Genomic DNA, 21,077 nt, shown 5'->3' with positions numbered 1-21,077 from the left:
AGTGTATGCCTGAGAATATTTATATCTTTGCGTGATGGTGTGTGTGTGTGTGTATGTGTGTGTGCAATGGGGGCGTAGGGAACAGATGCCCCATCACTCTCTGCCCTCTCTCTCTTTCATTAGGGCTGACAAATCAGCTGTCAGTCAGGCTGAAGTCCAATTTACACATAATGACTCACGCATGAAAACTGATGGCAGGGCACACTTCTTCTCATCCCTCTCTCTCTCTCCCTCTCTCTCCCTCTCTCTCTCTCTCTCTCTCTCTTTCGCATCCCTCTCTCTCACTCTCTCACCTTTTCTCTCTATCATTCTGTCTCTTTAACTTGGTTTTACACATAATCCCTCACACACTCCTTATACTTATACCTATTTCTCACACTCTCTCACTTACTCTCTCTTTTTCTCTACCCTCTCTCGCTACCTCTGTCTCTCGCTCACTCTCTCTCTTTCTCTGTCCTCTGTCTCTCGCTCACTCTCTCTCTTTCTCTGCCCTCTCTCTCACTCTCTCTGTCGCTCTCTCACTACCTCTTTTTCTCTGCCCTCTCTCTCACTACCTCTGTCTCTCGCTCACTCTCCCTTTTTCTCTGCCCCCTCTATCCTTTTTTCTCCTCCTGTGTCTTTCTCTACTTCTATTTCTCTTTCTACACCCTTTTCTCTTAACCCCCTCTCTCTCCCTCTCTTTCACTGTTTCTGTTATAACTTGCTTGCTCTCTCCCTCCCAGCCTCTCATCTATGTCTCTCTCTCTTCTTCCCCATCTCTCTTTCTCTCTCGCTCATTCTTCTCCTTATACTTCTCTATTTCTCACTCTTTTCACTCTGTCTTTACCTCTCTCTCCCTTTATCTCTTTCTCTTTGCCTGTGTCTCTCTTTATCGCTCTCTTTCTGTCTTTCTGTCTCTCACTCACATACTCTGTTACTGTTTATCACTCACTGTCAGTCTTGCTTGCTCTCTCCCCCCTCCTCTCTCTCTCTCTCTCTCTCTCTCTCTCGCCTCCCTCTCTCAGTAGAAGGCTCACTGTGTGCTCCTCCTCTCTGCTCAGCCATGCAGTCAGTCAGCAGTGGGACGCTGTGATAGAGGGAAGGAGGAAAAGAGGATAAAAGACAGGCAGAGCGAGTGAACGGAGGAGGAGGAGGAGGAAGAGGAGGAGGAGGGAGAACTCTCCCCTTGTTCCTGAGGATGAAGGGATGACACATTTCGCACGCTTGTTTGTGGGACTATTCATTCGGAGTCTGGCTGTGTCCGTCCTGCTCAGCGCTCCTCTGGAGAAAGCCTCGGATCTGTCAGTGAAAGCCCCACAGCGCTCATGAGCTCTCTGACCTCTGCCTGCCCGGAACTTCCATGACTTCTCTGACCCGTGGACCCCCTTGTGGAGTGCTTTCCTGGAGCGGGAGAAACTGCCCCCCAATCACTCTACAGTCGTTTTCTCTGTCTGAGCCCACCTGATTTCAGCATCCCAGATCACTACAGCATGTTCGGACTAAAGGCTCCACTGTACTACCTGTCCGGTAAGACCGCTTTAGCTCTGGCTTTTGGGGAGGTCTGTGCGTCTGTATGTGTGTATGTGTGTGTGTGTGTGTGTGTGTGTGTCTGTGAGTGTGCGTGTGAGTGTGTGTGTGTGTGTGTGTGTGTGTGTGTGTGTGTATCTGTGAGTGTGTGTGTGAGTGTGTGATGAAGTGGGGTGGGGGGTGTAGTGTAGGAGGGATGAAAGGCTAGAAGGTTAATTCAAGCAGAGCTGTGGTGATTTGAGAGGTTAAGAGGAGGGCAGGAAGAGAGAGAGAGAAAATGGGAGAGAGATACAGAGAGAAAGAAAGAGAAACAGAAAGAGAGAGAGACACAGAGATAAAATAAGAAAGACAGAGAGGGAGAATGAGAGAAAGACAGAAATAGACACAGAGCGAGACAGAAAAACAGACAGAGCGAGGAGGGCAGGAAGAGAGAGAGAGAGAGAGAGAGAGAGAGAGAGAGAGAGAGAGAGAGAGAGAATGGAACACAGAGGCACAGAGGGATGGAGAGAGACAGAGAAACAGACAGAAAGAGGAGGACAGGAAGAGAGAGAGAGAGAGAGAGAGAGAGAGAGAGAGAGAGAGAATGGAACACAGAGGCACAGCGAGATGGAGAGAGACAGAGAAAGAAGAATGTGAGAGACAGAGAAACAGACAGAAAGAGGAGGGCAGGAAGAGAGAGAGAGAGTAAAAGAGTGTGTGTGAGAGAGAGAGAGAGAGAGCGGGAGAAAGAGAGAGAGAGAGAGACAAAGATAGAGACATAGAGAAAGAGTGGGAGAGGGAGGCACAAAGAGGCAGATATATATATATATATATATATATAGAGAGAGAGAGAGAGAGAGAGAGGGAGAGAGAGAGAGTCTCTGAGTGAAAGAGAGAGACAGAGAAATAGAGACAGAAAGACAGGGACAAAGTACTTTATTTGGGCATCAAAGGAAATAATTAAACATACTTAAAAGCATAATGAATAATTCAGCATGCTAATATATATTATCCTACATCATTAATAGATCTAAAACTTTTTACCTGATTTTATTGACCCTCTAAACTGTTCCAGCATGTCTATGTCCTTCCCTTCCATTCTAAAAGAATTCCAAATCGCCAGATTGGCTCGACCCACTGTAAAGTTTAGCCAACGCTGCCTTGAAGTTCTTGTAACCAAAGATAATCAGAAGGTCAGTAAACAAGTGTCCCAACCTTCTGAGAACTCCACAGAGGAGCTCAAAGAGGGGAACCAACCTGGAGCAATCCGAGAACACCTGGGCAACAGTGTCAGTGTTCCTACAGAAGAGAGAGAATGCTGAAACAGCCGGGTTAAACTTGGCTACAGGATCACTGGTCGGTATCACACAGTGTAAGATCCGTGAAGGCAAGAGGCCCTCAGGGACAGGGAGAGATCCTTTCAGAGAGTCTCAGAGAATTTTATCCAGCTCTGCTAGCAAGCCCCTTTTGCCCACGGTTGAGAAAGACAACTTCTGCAGCCCCCTGAAGGAGAGAAGCTGCTGAGAAGGAAGGATCCCTGTCCACCAGCCAGAACAGGAGCCACAAACAGCGTTAGGGCAGGGGGGAAGAGATGCCCTGACTGTATTAATTACATCCTCTAATACTTTAACTGATCCCAGACAAATCTGGATAGCTAGACGTTCAGATGTGCACCATTCTCCTATTTCTAAATTGATTATGACAGAGAGAGAGAGAGAGAGAGAGAGAGAGAGAGAGGTGGTGTTACTGTGTGTAGGGCAGGGTTCAGTACTGCTCTCAGCTGCAGTTGTACTGGGTGTGCTAGACTTGCAGTTTCTGCTGTAATTGAAATATAAGCTGGATCTTTCCTCTCTTCTCTCTTTAGTGTCAGTCATTAGCTGGCTGGGAAAAGCCTGTGTGTGTTTTTATTTAAGAGCTGGGGGGAAGTGTTAGGTTAACACTAACACACACGCACACCTCACACTTTAGCAGTAGAGTGGGAGAAAAGATGATAATGTGTTTTCTTTGAAACATGTGCTATCTCTACTTTTGCTCTGGATTACAGCATGACATAACTCTGTAACCATATAGCTACTAAAAAAGGTCCCATACAAATCGAGCTGAGGGTAAATATTCCATCATATCCTGTGGAAAAGGAGGGAAACCTCAGTCAAATCCAAAAGGTGAACCAAAATACTCTTCAGAGGTGCAACACTGCTGGCAGCTTTAGGCTAGTCATGGTGTAGCGTAGCATGGCCTACACATGTTTTTTCACATTTGTTTCAACTAGAAATTCATTATGTTTTTTTTTGAGGTGGCAGCAGTATGTAATGTAGAATAGCCACTACCATCTCAGACATTTATGGCGAGAAAGCTTATCCGGTTCTGGGTCTGCTGGATGCAATGGGTTAAGTTCTGTGTGTGGTCAAACATTGCGCAAACATAATAGTCACTGATTGGTTTCCCAGCCATCACTGGATAATAAGTGTTAATATTAATATTAAGCTTTAAGGGGCATAATAGCTAGGCATGCAAATACTATTTGATAGATAAATAGATGACACAGATGTGCAAATGCACACACACACAGCTTGTATAGTCCCTGTAAAGAAACATTGTCAATAGAATAGGACTCTCTGGAACAGATAAAATTAACCTATTGGCTCCATGCCTAATGGCATATAAAATACCCCAACACTGAGCTGTGGAGCAGTGGAACTGTATTCTCTGGAATGATGGTTGGGGCCCCAGCTAGTGTTTTTAGGATGATTTGAGGAGTTGGTGATGAGGTGGGATGGTGATCATCCAACATCCTGAGCTTACAAACACTCTCGTTGCTGAATGCAATTAAATCTCCCAAGCAATGCTCCAGAATCCAGCAGAAAGCCTTCCCTGGACAGTAGAGACAGTTACTCAGGATATTTGTAAATACCCTCGATGTCAGAAGAAACAGTGAAATAGCGGGTGACCGAATCCCATAAAACATACAGATACAAAAAAGTTTTTTGTGTAGGTTTTTCACATTTTGAAATATGATATTTTGGTTTTCAGGTTGATTTTTCATATCTGTTTGTTTTAGGGCATTACACAGAGCTTTTAAAGGAGTCAGAGAGAAGATTAGCAGCCTTAGCCTCTCTGATCATAAACCCAACTAAACCATTAAACTAAAACATCAAATAACACACACCCTCCTCTCAGCTCTGACCTCTGACCGGTTTGACCCCAGGGGTCGGCTGAAGGCCAGGGGTGAGGAACTCACGGGAAGTTGAGCAGAGAGAGGCAGACACAGCGTAACAGCACAAGAAAAAAAGGAAGAAATACATGATTCTCTTCTGCTTAAAGACTTTCTGCTCTCTCTCTCTCTCTCAATGTTTTGCTTTCTCTCTCTCTCCTTCTTTTTCCCTCCCTCTTTGTCTATCCCACTTTCTCCTTCCCTCTTTCTCTCTCTCTCTCTCTCTCTGTTCTGTTCTATCAGTTCTGATTGACTGATATGACTGCTTGAGTACACTCTTGCCAAAGCATTGGAACAGCAGCAATAACAACAGCAGATAACATATTATTATTATTAATAATAATAATAATAATAATAATAATAATAAGTATTATTATTATTGTTGAAAGAAAATTTGTGTTATGTTAAATAGAACTAATGAGATTTTTATATGCAGTAAAATGCATGGTGAGTATTGGTAGATGTCAGTGGGCTCTGACCCCACCATTTCTCTCTCTCTGTCTCTCTCGCTCTATGTGTGTGTGTGTCCAGCACTGTCAGCCCAGACCTCATCAGCATTATTAATAAACTAGGCAGGGACTGCCACACATCACCATCTGTGCTGGAGGAGCTGCTGCCACACACACACACACTCACACACACACACACACACACACACGCACACACACAGCAGCAGCAGAGATCACAGTAGCACAGTAACTGCTCCGTCTGTGTGCAAGCATTAAGGTTTGTTGTTGGTCTGAGCTGAATGAGAAAAACAGTTTTTTCCTCAGTGTGGTTGTGTGTGAGAGACAGACTGCATGTGTGTGTGTGTGTGTGTATGTGTGTATGTGTGTGTGTGTGTGTGTGTGCGCATGCATGTGTGTCTGCATCTACCCCCCTCTCCTTCGCTCCACTCTTCCTCTCAGTGGGTAGTCTGCCATCCCTGGGTTCTCTCCATTCTCTTCCTTCTCTCACTCATTCACACACAGAACCCCCCTGCCCTCCCCCTGGCTCTTCGGCGCCGTTGCTACAGCGACCGTGTCAGACACACGCTAGTCCCTCAATGATTACTTGAGAGGGGATAAGGAGGAGCGTTGAAAACAGAAATGGAGAAAAAAAGAAGAAGCAGATAGAATGGAAGAAAGAGGGGGAAGAAATTGTGTCTGACACAAGCAGCTAATTATACCCCCTCCAATAGGAGGAGAGGATGGAGTGATGAAAGGAGAAGTGGAGAAATGGATGAAAAGAAGAGAGAGAGAAAGAGAGAGCGTGAGCGAGGTAATGGTCGGCGGCAGTAAGCTGGGACGTGTGAAAGGGAAGGAGGATGTAATAGATTTATAGGAGGCTGAACCGTGTGGAACGGAAGCAGTAGACTGTAGTAAAGTGTGGTAAAGCTGTAGAAGACGGTACTTGAAAGAACACCACCACTCATACTGTGATCGTGTTGTTGCTTATTATGATTATGAGACATGTTGCAGTATTCAAATAGTGGGAATGGAGGAGAACCTTCCACATCATCAGTGAAGTTGAACGTTCCACAACGGTGTAAATGGAGGGGAAAAAAAATGTATTATAATGTTCTAGAATGGAACAGAACCTTTTAGAATACTATATATGGAGGATAATGTCCTAGAATACTATATATGGAGGAGAGCCTTCTAGAATACTACATATGGAGGAGAACCTTCTAGAATACTATATATGGAGGAGAACCTTCTAGAATACTATATATGGAGGAGAACGTTCTAGAATAGTGTGAATGGAAGAAATATTTGACAACCTTGTTAGAGAGGAAGAACCTCTTAGATTGCAGTGAAATGAGGAGAACATTCTAGAACAGTGTGAATAAAGGAAAACATTCTACAACAATGTCAATGGAGTAAAACGTTCTAGACTGGTGTAAATGGAGGAAAGAATTCAACAACACTGTAAATGGAGTAGAATGTTGTAGAATACTATGAGTGGAGGAGAACCTTCTAGAATAGAGAGAATGGAGGAGAACCTTCTAGAATAGAGTGAAATGATGAGAACCTTGTAGAACACTGTGAATAGATGAAACAATATAACAGTGCATAGAATGTTCTATACTGATGTAAATGGAGGAAAGAATTCACTTTCGTGTAGAACCTTTTAGAATCTGTAAATAGAAGGGAACCTTCTAGAATAGTGTGCATTCGACAACTCTGTTAATGGATTAGAATGTTGTAGAATAGTATGAGTGGAGGAGAACCTTCTAAAATAGTGAGAATGGAGTACAATGTTCTATAATAGTGTCAATGGAATAGAACCTTCTAGAACAGAAGAACAGTGTGATTATAATAGAACATTCTAGAATGGCATGACTAGAAGAGAACATTCTAGAATTTTGCAAATGGAAAACATTCTAGAACTATGTGTGAATGAGGGGAAGCATTCTAGAACACTTTGAACAAAGGAATGATTCTAGAACACAGTGAATGGAGGTAAACATTCTAGAACACAGTGAATGAAGGAAGCATTCTAGAACACAGTGAATGGAGGAAAACATTCTAGAACACTGTGAACAAAGGAATGATTCTAGAACACAGTGAATGGAGGTAAACATTCTAGAACACAGTGAATGAAGGAAGCATTCTAGAACACAGTGAATGGAGGAAAACATTCTAGAACACTGTGAACAAAGGAATGATTCTAGAACACAGTGAATGGAGGTAAACATTCTAGAACACAGTGAATGAAGGAAGGATTCTAGAACACAGTGAATGGAGGAAAACATTCTAGAACACTGTGAACAAAGGAATGATTCTAGAACACAGTGAATGGAGGTAAACATTCTAGAACACAGTGAATGAAGGAAGGATTCTAGAACACAGTGAATGGAGGAAAACATTCTAGAACAGTGAGAATGTGAGAGAACGTTCTAGAACAGTGAATGGAGGAAGGATTCTAGAACACAGTGAATGGAGGAAAGCATTCTAGAACACAGTGAATGGAGGAAAACATTCTAGAACACTGTGAACAAAGGAATGATTCTAGAACACAGTGAATGGAGGTAAACATTCTAGAACACAGTGAATGAAGGAAGGATTCTAGAACACAGTGAATGGAGGAAAACATTCTAGAACAGTGAGAATGTGAGAGAACGTTCTAGAACAGTGAATGGAGGAAGGATTCTAGAACACAGTGAATGGAGGAAAACATTCTAGAACACAGTGAATGGAGGAAGGATTCTAGAAAACAGTGAATGAAGGAAGCATTCTAGAACACAGTGAATGGAGGAAAACATTCTAGAACACAGTGAATGGAGGAAGGATTCTAGAACACAGTGAATGGAGGAAGGATTCTAGAACACACCAACCCAGCATTAAGGTTTGTTGGTGAGTGTTGTAGAGGCCTTACCTCTGTGTTTGTGGTCTTTCACAACACACAGCTATTGTGAGACGTGTGAGAGTGTATTACAGGGTGTGAGTGAACGTGTATTTTCACATATGCGTGTGTGTGTGTGTATGTGCATTCGAGTGCATTCAAAGGTCGCATTGAGAAGCGCTGTGTATTTACAGAGGTCCAGAGCTTTTACAGTTTTCCGCCTGTTACTTCCTTCTGCAGCTCCTCATGCTGTAAACGGTCCTCCTCGCGCAGGTGCACCAGGGAGCCCATGTATCTAACTGAAAGGCACTGTATACCAAAATGAACAGCTGTGCTCCAATAACTGCTGCACCAGAGGCCTCAGCCACAATGCCATCACACACTGCTAACAAGTGTGTGTTGTTGCTGAGAGAGACAGACAATAGCAGCGATGTGTTTAACCAAATGTGAGACTGCAGCATTGCTGAGGTTTTGCTTCTAGAGGCCTCTAAATATGGCCTGGAGGGCCCGCTTCAGCTTACTGATCTAAGCAAAAACCCATAGAAACACACTTAACCACACACACACACACACACACCTACACATACATACACACACACACTGTCTGCTTGAGCTTGCAGTGAATGATGGGGACCGTTGGAGCAAAGGCCTTCTTTCTTTCACATAGACAGGTGTGTGTGTGTGGTTAGGCATTGTGCCAGTAGGTTTAATTGCACAGAAACTCTAGGGGCACCATTAAAAGTCTGTTACTGATCTTTTTCTGTCTCTTTTCCCTCCCCTACCCAACCCACACACACACTCACTCACTTATTCTTAGTCTGTCTCTCTCTTTTTCAGTTCAGTCGTAGGTTTGCTTTATTGAAAAGACAGATCTGTGTAGGTAAAGCACTGCAATAGCCATTCATGTATACAGTATATAACATAAAAAGATGTCCCATATAACATAAATCTCCCTGACTGTTAAGGTCTGAGGTACTCAGAGTGAAACGCCTAAGGGTGAAACATGCTGAAACACAACAAAAAACTCTACAACAGAGCCTACCTCAGACCACAGCACCTGCTGCTATGAAAGCCCTACTGACAGACAGTCCACTAGCTGACTCTTGAAAATAAAGGCGCTTCAGACGATTCATTGAGGGATGCCATAAAAGTTGTAATAGAGACATGTGACAACCTTTACTTGCAGTGGTGGCTCAGCAGTTAGAGCTCTGGGCTATTGATGAAAGGGTCATGGGTTCGATACCCGGGCTCGGCAGGCAAGCTGCCACTGTTGGGCCCTTAAGCAAGGCTTAACAGGGTTCTTCATGGAACCAAAATTGGTTCTTCTGTGGCATTGCTTAAAGAACAAATCTGTGATGTTACAGTATTTCTGAACATTATTAACGTTTCAATAATGGAACCTTTTAAAAACACGTTCTCTGCTAGGTGGCATGGCCCATATCCACCATCTCCACCTTAGTGAATCAATCATTCATTTCAGGTTCGACCACAGACAAAACTAAGGACTTCTGGAGGAACATTTTATGGTTAGATAAGACAAAGACTGAGTAATTAGATCACAAATCATAATGCCCAGAGGTTTGTTCAGAGGAGTAGAGGTAAGGTCCTAATGCCTGTTGCTTTGGGGCTGCTTCGCTACCAGTGGGACATTGCACAAAGTGGATGAAGAAAAAATGAAGAAAGAGGAGTACCTAAGAATTCTTCAGCATAACCTCAAACCGTCGGCTAGACCAACTATGTGTCCATAGTTCTCTTTCCTATATAAGAGTATGTTTTACATGTCTGTGGCCTCTTCTTCTTCTCGTTCCTCTCTGCACCCTAAACACAGCTGCATTACAACCATACCATCATACTATTAAAGCCAGTGCAGTGCTGTCCTTCTACACTCCATGCAGACAGTCAGTCTCCACGACAACTGTCAATGGCAGTCTGGTCTGGACTCAGCGTGGCCGATCTTCAGGGACGCTCTCTTTTGCACAACAACAAACGATAACAGCCGAGAAAACAGGACAAACGCGATTCCCTTTCAAAACCGAGACTTAACGAGACATGGATAGGAAAGATACGGCGAGCCTTGGGAGCTTTTTCAAATCCCAGGGCCAGGGAACAAATAAAAAGCATATTTCATTTGTGTGAGTTGTCTGTGTAACTAATAAGCCGGTAATTATATTGTATTTTCCACCAGCCTGCTTTTTTCCCGGTCCCTTTCTCTCCGTGCCACATTTACTCTTATTTGCAGCAAACAAATCGCTTTGATGCGTCGAGTAATTAAAGAAGCGAGTGTGTGTGTGTGTGGTGGAGAAGACCTGTGGGTATTCAGCAGCGGGGAGCACGAAAAACCCCCCACTCTATCTAGTGTGTGTTAGATTCTCCTCCACGACGTGTTATCTCTCACCTCTGCAGTCTGTCTAATAAAAGCAGGTTTTTGTGGTTTATGATTTCCGTGCAGTGTTTGCTGTTCCGTTTCAGTGCTGCCACTGCTGCTCTCTGGAGTTCCAGCATCAGCCACAGTGCTCCTCATTCCGACAAAATTTGCATAATCTGCCTAATCATCCTGCTTTCAATGGCCAACGCTTCTGCAGAAGATCATGTGGCAGGGAGCTAAATCATAAATTAGGAGAAAATCATTTGAGAGGCCAAGCCCAAATCATGGAAAAATGAAATTCCCTCGCTGTCTTTAAGAGCAAATTGACTCTAAAATAACAGCACTGACTTGCATGCTGACTTGTATTAGGGAGAATGGTGTCTCTGTCATTGCCACTTCGGGCCAAAATGTCGGATACCGCACTATGTATCTTGGTAGTGCTTGGTGGCGTATTTGTGTAAAATTCCATAATATTACCCGATCTTGTCAGTTTTTTATGCTTCTTTCACTTTCAGAGTAGGGGCAGTGGTGGCTCAGCGGTTAGAGCTCCGGGCTGTCGATAACAGGGTTGTGGGTTCGATTCCCGGGCTCGGCAAGCTGCCACTGTTGGGCCCTTTACCCTCTCTGCTCCCCGGGCGCTGGAGTTGGCTGCCCACCGCTCTGGGTGTGTGTGTGTACTCACTGCCCCTAACACATGTGTGTGTGTGTGTGAGTGTGTGTTCACTACCAGATGGGTTAAATGCGGAGGACACATTTCGCTGTACACTGTACAGTGACAAATACGTGCACCTTATCCTTATCCTTAGATGCCGGTTCTGTCAGCTTGTCAACAAATGCACGTTCATAGCTATCCACAAGGGGCTGCTCTTATCATGATTTGTATTTGTGACAGTGGTGTAAATGTGAATTACACTCCCTGTAGGGGGAGCCTAATAGCAATAAATCCAGAGCATTGCAGCTTTAAATTAAGGCATAAAAACGGTTCACATATGGAAATATATATATGCCAATATATACAATATATAAATATATTATATAAATAAATATATGGCCTGTTTTGACTGACATCAAGATAATCAACTCATTTGCATATCTCCACCTATTTAGCATACTGCTGTTTAGCCTCACCCATTCACGCTGCAGTTTTCAGGAGTGTTTCAGAGCTTTTTAAAATAAGGCACAGTACAGAACAGCCAATCAGAACAGAGCTCATTTTCATTATATCTGTCTTGAATAATGAGACCCTCCAGGGACAAAATCCACTTGAGGAAAGATGCAGGTTATTTTGGCTTTAAAAACAAAAAAAGGATGAAATAATGTCATGTGGAATCTTTTTCCTTAAGGGTGCTTGACACTCTATCTTCCCTTTCCACTGTGTGTGTGTGTGTGTGTGTGTGTGCTTTGTAGGGGGTGTTTTACAGCCCTTGTTAATGTTTGATATCAGATTCAGAAACACATTTATTGCTGTGGTTCCTTGTTGATTTTAGCCTGTGTGTGTGCGTGCTGTGTGCCTGTGTGTGAGTGTGTGTGAGCGAGAGAGAGAGAGAGAGAGAAAGAGAGAGAGAGAGAGAGAGAGAGAGAGAGATTGAGAGAGAGAGAGAGAGAGAGAGAGAGAGAGAGAGAGAGTGAAAGATATCTTAGGTGCAGATGGCTCAGGTGTTTTTTCTTGTTGAATTGAGATAAAGGACAGGTACTGTTTTTTCTTAGACAAAAAAAAGGATAGTATGTTTAAAACACACACACACACACACAAACACACACATGCATGCACACACACACAAACGCACACACACACACACACATGCACACAGGTAAGAGGTGAAGGCATTTGTTAAAAAACTCTACGCTAGCCCTATGCCACTGACAGCCAGTCCACTAGCTGGCCAAACTCTGAAAACTAGAGGTGCTTCAGATGGTTATTTGAGTGATGCCAAAGCAGACGTAATAGATGTGTGCGAGCGTGAAGAACCTTTTAAAGGTTCTTTTTTTCTGTGTCTGCCATTAAACTTGAGTCCTGCTCTCATGGGAAGCTATAACGCCTTGCTTTTTTTTTCTCTCTTTCTCTCTCCCTTTCTCTCTCGCTTTCCAAACTGCGCTCATCACATTCACCTGCTGTTTCTGTTTATTCTAGCTCTGTGTTTGTCGTGTGTGTGCGCGCATGTAGCTGTGTGCAGGTGTGTGTGGCGATGCCCTCACTTAATCCTCCATCTAATCACACTAATCCCCATTTACAACCCTGTCTGAGGCTCAGTGTCAGTGAGCAGTGTGCATGAAATGGGGCAACACCTGGGTTAAAACACACACACACACACACACATACGCACACACACATACATATACATCTCTATATATATCCACTAACCCCACCCTCACTGGTGTGTGTGGGAGTTTGTGTACTCTGGATAATACTGCTGTTCTGTTGTTCAGCTGCACTCTAATTGCAGCACTAACAAATGAATCTCCACACACGACTCAACTCTCTCTTTCTCTCTCTCTCTCTCTCTCTTCTTCCTCTCCCTACAGCCCCCCCCCCCCCCCCCCCCCACGCCCATAATCCCTCAGTTTCCCGTGGGTTTCACAGCTGCAGGTGCTTCTGTTATCAGTTAATGCTAACTGCCACACACACACACACACACACACACACCTAACATCCAATTGTAGGCACACATACAGAAGACATACACACACACACACTTACTTGGTTTGTAAGACCTCTGACGTGTGTATAAAGGTCTGGAGGGCAGATACTGGCCTTTACCCAGAGCTCAACTGTGTTTTTGTCTGGTGCCACCACACACTTGACTTGGCACAGCCAGCTGAACACACACACACAAATCCAATTCAAGTCCACAATGTGAGTGTGTGTGTGTGTGTGTATTAGCATGTGTGTGTGTGTGTGAGAGAGAGAATGCTGTAAGTAGTAACTCCCTCCTCTTGTTCTTCTTCTATGTCCCTTCATTCTGCTGCTTCCTCTCTCTCTCTTTCTCTCTCTCTCTCTCTGCCTGTGTGCTTTCATTAGCACAAAGGGGGTGGTGGGGGTGGGGGGCCTAGTGCCTGAGGCTACTGATGGAGCGTCTGATCAGGGAGGTGAAGAGGAGACATTTTTTGAACATTGAAATAGGGGGTTAGAGTGAGAATGTGTGTGTGTGTGTTTTAGCAGAAAGAGAGAGAGAGAGAGAGAGAGAGAGAGAGAGAGAGAGAGAGAGAGAAAAGTGGCTTAGTCAGTCCAGGTGGGATCACAGTTGGAGCATCCTTTCATTTATTCATTTTTTCACTCATGTATTTTGTATGGCAGAGTGTGTGTTTATAGAAGGGGGCTGTTTCCTGTCTCTGATTGCATGATAGCATCATTTATTATCACATTAACTCCAAGAGGCTTTACTACCTCTACTACCTTCTTTCTCTGCTGCTCAGATATGCAGTGGCCCAGTCATCTCTATTCATGTCTCTCTAAAGTGACATGACAGCGCTGAAGCACATTTCTCCTGGCTTCAGACATTGTGTTCCATGGCTGGTAATATAAAGGCTTTAGGCACTTTTGTAAAAAATCACAAGTTGGAAATAGTGTAAAATGAGCTTTTGAAATATTTTACACTGCAATTTCAGCAATGATCTAAGCCTTGATTAGTGTAAAATCCGGTAATATTACTCTACAGTCTCAGTCCACATGCTTCTTTCATTTTCTGTGATGGTTCTGTGTCTTTCGGCTTGTTCAGAAATGCATGTGAAAAGCGTGTGCTTCAGTGGTGCCTCTAAGCAAGAATTACACAGGCCTAATACTAGCAGTGCGTCCACTATGTATTTGATTTCACATAGAAACGTCCATATAGGTTGACTGATAGGTTGATAAGGTTTAGGTGTAGATTAAGGTTAGGTTAGGTTTAGGTTTAAATGTAAAGGTGTAGATTAAGATTAGGTTAAGATTAGGTTTAGGTGTAGATTAAAATGTAGGTTAAGATTAGGTTTAGGTGTAGATTAAAGTGTAGGTTAAGATTAGGTTTAGATGGAAAGGTGTAGGTTAAGGTGTAGTTTAAGATTAGATTTAGGTGTAGATTAAGGTTAGGTTAAGATTAGGTTTAGGTGTATCTTAAGGTTAGGGTTAGGTTTAGATGTAAAGGTGTGGATTATTAAGGTGTAGGTTAAGATTAGGTTTAGGTGTATCCTAAGGTTAGGTTTAGGTTTAGATGTAAAGGTGTGGATTATTAAGGTGTAGGTTAAGATTAGGTTTAGGTGTAGATGAAGGTTAGATTAAGATTAGGTTTAGGTGTATCTTAAGGTTAGGTCAAGATTAGGTTTAGATGTAGATGATGGTGTAGGTTAAGATTAGGTTTAGATGTAGATGATGGTGTAGGTTAAGATTAGGTTTAGGTGTAGAAAATCCTAATTAGGTTTAGATGTATAATAAGGTTAGGTTAAGATTAGGTATAGATTTAGATGTAAAGGTTAGGTTAAGATAAGGTTTAGGTGTAGATTAAGGTTAGGTTAAGGTGAGGTTTAGGTGTATATTAAGGTTAGGTTAAGGTGAGGTTTATGTGTAGATTAAGGTGTAGGTTAAGTCTAGGTTTAAGTGTAGATTAAGGTTCGGTTAAGGTGAGGTTTAGGTGTAGATTAAGGTTAGGTCAAGATAAGGTTTAGATGTAGATTAAGGTTAGGTTAAGGTGAGGTTTAGGTGTAGAATAAGGTTAGAATTAAGTTTAGGTGTAGATTCAGGTTCAGTTTGGATTAGGTGTAGATTAAGGTTAGGTTAGGGTTAGGTTTAGGTATAGAATAATTTTAGGATTAGGTTTAGGTGTAGAATAAGGTTAGGATTAGGTTTAGGTGTAGAATATGGTTAGCATTAGGTTTAGGTGTCAAATAAGGTAAGGATTAGGTTTAGGTGTATATTAAAGGTAGGTTAGGGTTAAGATTAGGTTTAGGTGTAGATTATGATTAGGTTAAGGTGAGATTTAGGTGTCGATTAAGGTCAGGTTAACCAGGTTAAAGTATGAATCGGTCACCAGTTCATCGGTTGTCCTTTCTTGGACCACTTTTGGTTGGTACTAACCACTGCATACCACAAAACCCCACAAGACCTGCCTGTTATTTTGGAGATGTTCTGACTCAGTCAGATAGCCCTCACATGGTGGCCCTTGTCAAAGTGACTCTTGATTCTTATGCTTGCCCATTTTCCTGCTTTTAACACTTTCCCTTTAAGAACTTACTGGTCACTTGCTGCCTAAAGTATCCAGCACCTTGAAAGATGCCGCTGTAGATGAAGATAATCAATGTTTTTCACTGTGCCTGTCAGTGGTACTAATGTTATGGTTATAACATATACATTATAAATTATAGCTACTGTGTTATTGTTTTGTTCGACCGTGCAACTCCATGGTAATATTGCCTGGTCTAGAACGTGAGCTGGTGTATTGAAACAATCCAGTTGATGTGTGTGATCATAAGTGTGTGTGCTTCACAATGACTTTAAACATTGGAAATGAGTTTTAGGGCGAAAAGCATCTTGTGACATATTATCAAATAATGCATCCTGATAATGGTGATAGTCATATTACTCAGTCCTACATTCAATTTACTTCATTCAAATACATACTGCCTCAGCTCATCAGGTTCTCTACGGCAGTGTCTGATCCTTCTTAAACCAGGGTGTGAACTTACTTCCAGATTAACTCAATGCTGGAATCCACAGACAGTAGAAGATTGCTCAATTGTGCTTCCGCCTTTCATCTATAGAGCAAAGTAAACAGAGTTAGTTGGTATTATAATAGGCAGAGATTCTATTTGGAGTCATGTAGGGTGAAACTTAATTGGTGCTTTAAATGGAAGAGGTAGGAACAAGTGTGAGTGACAGCACTAGCCTGCAGTGTTTGTCCATTGGGTTTGTTTCCTGCTGTGCAATCATGTGAGTGATCCTCTGGCTTTGCCCCATGGGGAGGGCCGGGCTGTTTGGTGGTGAGGTGGTAATGCTGCTGTAACGGATGGTGCGAGTTTTTTTTTGTGGCATGATAGTGTTAAGTTTTCTGTCTGAACACCTTTTGGCAGCTAACAGCTTTTAAAATGCCCTTTTTCCACTTTTAAAGTACATTAAAGCTCTTGTGAATCTGTCTCTCCATCCACCTTTCTTCTGTAATACAGACACACACACAGCTGACCAGTGCCTAAAAACATAGATATGATAGACATGTACCATGCTGAATAAGTGGCAAGTCCCTTGTATGTACAGTTCCTTTATATCATAAAGGATTTCCCTACTTTCAGAAAAAAAAACAATGAAGACGTACTCTTATGGCTACAGCAGTGGTTTTAGGGCCCAGTTGATGTGGCCAAGTTAGTGGAACATGGAATTGTTGTGCAGCACTTCAGCCAACGATGGTTTTATTTTTGGTTTTGTAAATAAACATGACATGACGACTCAGCTTGTATTTGTTGTCACTGCTCAGTGTTTTGCTCTGTTGTTAGTCGATGTGCAGGTGGGTTTGGTACTTGTGTGTAGCCCTCAGCTCCATGTTTTAAGCCACATTTGTGGCTTCAGACCCAAACAGAAGGAAAAGAGCCAGGAGTTCCATTTGTGTGGCTTAAATTTGTGAAAAAGAATGGAAGCCTATTCCCACATGCAGAGAAGAAAACCATCGTTCTCTTTCGGGAAGCTGAGTAGCCTGGCCAAAATAGCTTAGCAACTTAATGTCTGGAAATTTAATATGTCAAATTTTGAGAAAAGAAGTCAGAACAGTTATTATTTTAGTCATAATTTTGTCACAATTTTGACAAAAAAGTCATTGTTTTGAGATGCTTCACCACAATTTTGAGATGAAAAGTTGTTATTTTGAGATGCTACATCCCAATTTTAACAGACAAATCTTTTTGAGATGCTACGTCACAATTTTGAGAAGAAAAGTCAGTGTTTTGAGCTGCTACATCACATATTTGAAAAATAAAACATTATTTTGAGGGGCTACATCACAATTTTCACAAAGAAGTCATTATTTTGAAATGCTACATCATAGTTTTGATGAAAGAAATGGTTATTTTGAGAAACTGCATCACAGTTTTGAGAGAAAAGTCATTGTTTCGAGATTCTTCACCACAATTTAAAGATGAAAAGTCAGTATTTTTAGTCATGTGACAATTTTGAGAGAAAAGTTGTTGTTTTGAGATGTTATATCACATTATTGACGAACAAGTCATTATTTTGAGATGCTACATCACAATTTTGACGAAAGAAGTTATTTTGAGAAGCTGCGTCACAGTTTTGAGAGAAAAGTCATTGTTTTGAGATGCTACACCACAATTTTGAGAGAAAAGTCAGTATTTTAAGATGTTACGTCACAATTTTGAGAGAAAAGTTGTTATTTTGATTAATTATGCTGCGTCATAATTTTGATAAAGAAGTAATTATTTTGATATGCTACGTCACATCTTTGAGAAAAAAGTCATTATTTTGAGATGCCATTTTACAGTTTTGAAAAGAAAAGTATTATGAAATGCTACAGCACAATTTTGACAAAAAACAACATTATTTTGCGATGCTACATCACAATTTTGTAAAGAGAAGTCATTATTTTGAGAAAGAAGGTCGTTATTTATTAGACTGCTACCAAAAACAAAGAGTATTTTCTCCTCTACCTGGTAGGAATGGACTTTCATAAGAAATCGATGAGAAATCACAGGAGCAGCCCGACACCTACTCCGCGTTTCATTGCTGTGGGGTGTGGCCTAAGATAGTGTTGATATCCCCGCCCCTTCTGCCTATAATACCCGCCCCGATTACATCTAATCCCCGCCTCTAAAGGCATCAGTCTTTAGGCCACGCCCCTCTGTAATAATCCTACAAGATTCATCCAATGATGAGCTCCCGCTGAGCTTTATTTGCCCCCTAATCCCCGCCCTCTTCCCGCCTCATCTCCCTCGAAGCCACGCCCCACCTCCGCTAAGCCCTGCCCTCCCCCGCTGTGCGCCGCTTCCTCTCGGTGTGTGGATCAGTGCTGAGGCGGACGGAGCTGCACATGGACTACAGCCGCACTGAATCCTCCTTAAAGGTGAGTTGTGGCTCTCATCCGGCGCTGCGTGGACGACTGTGGTTTCAGCGTTAGACGAGACTAGTCTCTCCGTTAGCTTAGCCTTTGTGTGTTTGGCTCGTGTGTGATCTCGTCCAGCAGCCTCTCAGGGCTGTGCATCACAGGCTGCTTTGTTTTCATGCATCCATACATACAAGTCTCGCTTTCTGTTCTGCCCGTCGACTAGAGCGCCTGGAGGCACGGACCTCTCTCTCTCTCTCTCTCTCTCGGTCTGTTCCAGTCTTCTGTAGTATTAGAGATATCTCTCCATGGCTCGTGCGGTTCTGCTGTTCTCGCTTTATTGAAGAACTTAGAGTAATAAGCCCACCTCAGACTGCCCCCGGAGAGTGAGTGGATCAGTGTGTAATGTGGAGGATACAGTTCACACCGAGTCTATAAAGCTGCTCTCTGCATGAACTTCTGAAGCGCTCCAGGCAGAATGGGCTGCTTTGCTCTTTTTCTACGCTGATACAGACCTTACTGGGTCTGCCAGACCATTAACTAACCCCTCCCCTCCCCTCAGGGTAAAGAGGAGGAGGGGGGGGGGTAGTGGTAGTAGGAAGTCTGCGTTACAGCTATCAGTAGCCTTCACTTACTTCTGCTATTACTGAAGACAGGGATGCATTGCAGTGAGGTTTGGGCGATTTGACACACAGATAATATCACGATACTTCATAATACATGATATGTCACAATATTTATTTTTTATTGATCTGATAAAAGGTTGAAACACTAAAAAGTACCAATGGTGGCTCGTTTAGAACATTTCAGACACTGCAGTTCTCTAAATCTACTAAAGTATTGATGACATCCACTATATATTGTGACATTTTAAAATAATACATCCTGATAATGGTGATAGTCATATTACTCAGTCCTACATTTTTTACTTTATAATTGCATAATAATAAGAAATAATAATCTTTTTAATAATCTCATTTTATGTATTTTATATCATTTTTGTCTTTTTTGCCTAATTGTTCAGTTATTACAACAATAATCCATTTACATTTTTGCTTCATATTAAATGCCACAAATACCAGCAGAAATGGTCTGAAATTGCTTGTAGAAATACACTATATGTCCAAATATTTGTGGACATCCCTTCTAATGAATGCATTCAGCTACTTTAAGTCACACCCATTGCTGACAAAGATGTTCAAGTGCACGCACACACACATACACATACCTTGTCTTATTCCTTGTAGAGAAGTACTGTCATTAGAATAGGACTCTCTGGAGCAAATAAACATGAACCTATTGGCACTATGCCTAATGCCAGGCGTGGACTGTTGGGATGAGATGGAGTGGTGGTAATTCAACATCCTGACCTCACACTTGCTGCTGAATGCAGTCAGATCTTCACAGCAATGCGTACATTGTAATTTAGTAGAAAGTCTACTGCACTCATTTTTAATACCCTTGATTCTAACCCTAACCCAAGTGTCACAATATTTTTGTATATATATATATATATTATATATATAATTATCCACAAGTGGCGCATCAATTGCTCGGTATCACTCAGCAGAGTCGTTGTTACCCTCTGGCATCAGTAGTCTGTGGTGCACCAGTGTTATGCTGGTGGAAGGCACTCGGTGAGAAGGCTCTAGAACATCCCGAGATGCTACCACCCTTCACCCAGCATCCTATTATCATGCCCTTTTTGACATTAGTCAGGCCATGTCCTTTTCCCATGTTGATCTTTTTGCACTCTGCTACCACTGACTGGAGTGCCTGCTTATTTATACGTGCCGCAATTCCAGTCACGTGGCATCTGTGGTGTCCCGGGCCGATCTGAGACCCTGATTTTGCTGCTGCTCTGGTCCGTTTATTCATCATCATGAGTTTGCATGTGCTGTGTGCAGGCCTCGGCCCTGTGTCACTACTGGGTGGCTTCCGCAAATGTTTTATGTCAACGTTTGCTCTTCAGAGCTAAGGTGTGTTTGAGCCCTGATTAGATGACTGGATTTTGGTGTAATGTCACTGTACACGGAGTGCTGGACCAAAAGCCATCACGTCAGTGTAAGACTATAGTTCACCCAGCAGTCTGTCTGGCAGCACTCGATCGGTTCCATTTCAGATTTCAGACCTTACAGGATTCAGCAGAATGAGTAATCATCTCTCTCTCTCTCTCTCTCTCTCTCTCTCTCTCTCTCTCTCTATGTCTCTCTCTCTCCTTATCTCGTTATACCTGTCTCCATCTCACTGTCTCTTTGCCTGTGTGTGTGTGTGTGTGTGTGTGTGTTTGCTCTCTGTGTGTGTTGTCTCAGCACTGTTAACTGAAGGCTGTAAACGAGACTCTGAGAAACAAGAATTTCAGGATCAGTGGCTTCGGTCTGTACTTCTGTACCTTAAGGCTTAGTGTTTTTACAGCATGCACGCACACTAACAGGTTGAGAAGCATGCATGGGTGTGTGTGTGGGTGTGTATCTTGTGAGGAGTCTGGCTTAGTGCACCCTCAGGCAGAATGACCCATCCGTTCCTAATGCTGTTTGGCCTGTTTCACACAAAAGCATTACTATCAGTGGGCTACACACTGTGTGTGTGTGTGTGTGCATCTTTGGGGAGCAGCCATGTCACGGAAACTCTCCACTGAACATCTGACTCCATTAGACATGCTGCCATTCACTCACAAGCT

At 42.7% G+C, this 21,077-nt stretch overlaps 1 protein-coding gene across 2 annotated transcripts in view; it reads left to right on the top strand.

Moving 5' to 3' along the window:
• The first annotated feature begins 1,042 nt into the window (after positions 1 to 1,042).
• Positions 1,043 to 21,077, top strand: part of LOC140546627 (genetic suppressor element 1-like) — a 60,347-nt gene continuing 40,312 nt past the window's right edge. Inside the window, exon 1 of one of the 2 annotated variants that reach the window (XM_072670012.1) lies at positions 1,043 to 1,506. In XM_072670012.1, the coding sequence (XP_072526113.1) occupies positions 1,470 to 1,506 (37 nt within the window). In that variant the 5' untranslated portion in view covers positions 1,043 to 1,469. Of the gene's footprint in view, positions 1,507 to 18,354; positions 18,419 to 21,077 lie in introns of those variants that run through there. The other variant, XM_072670019.1, reaches the window with a different exon arrangement.

This window comes from Salminus brasiliensis, chromosome 2 (assembly GCF_030463535.1).
Source record: "Salminus brasiliensis chromosome 2, fSalBra1.hap2, whole genome shotgun sequence".
Lineage (NCBI taxonomy): Eukaryota > Metazoa > Chordata > Actinopteri > Characiformes > Bryconidae > Salminus > Salminus brasiliensis.
This window is presented reverse-complemented; position numbering and strand designations above follow the sequence as displayed.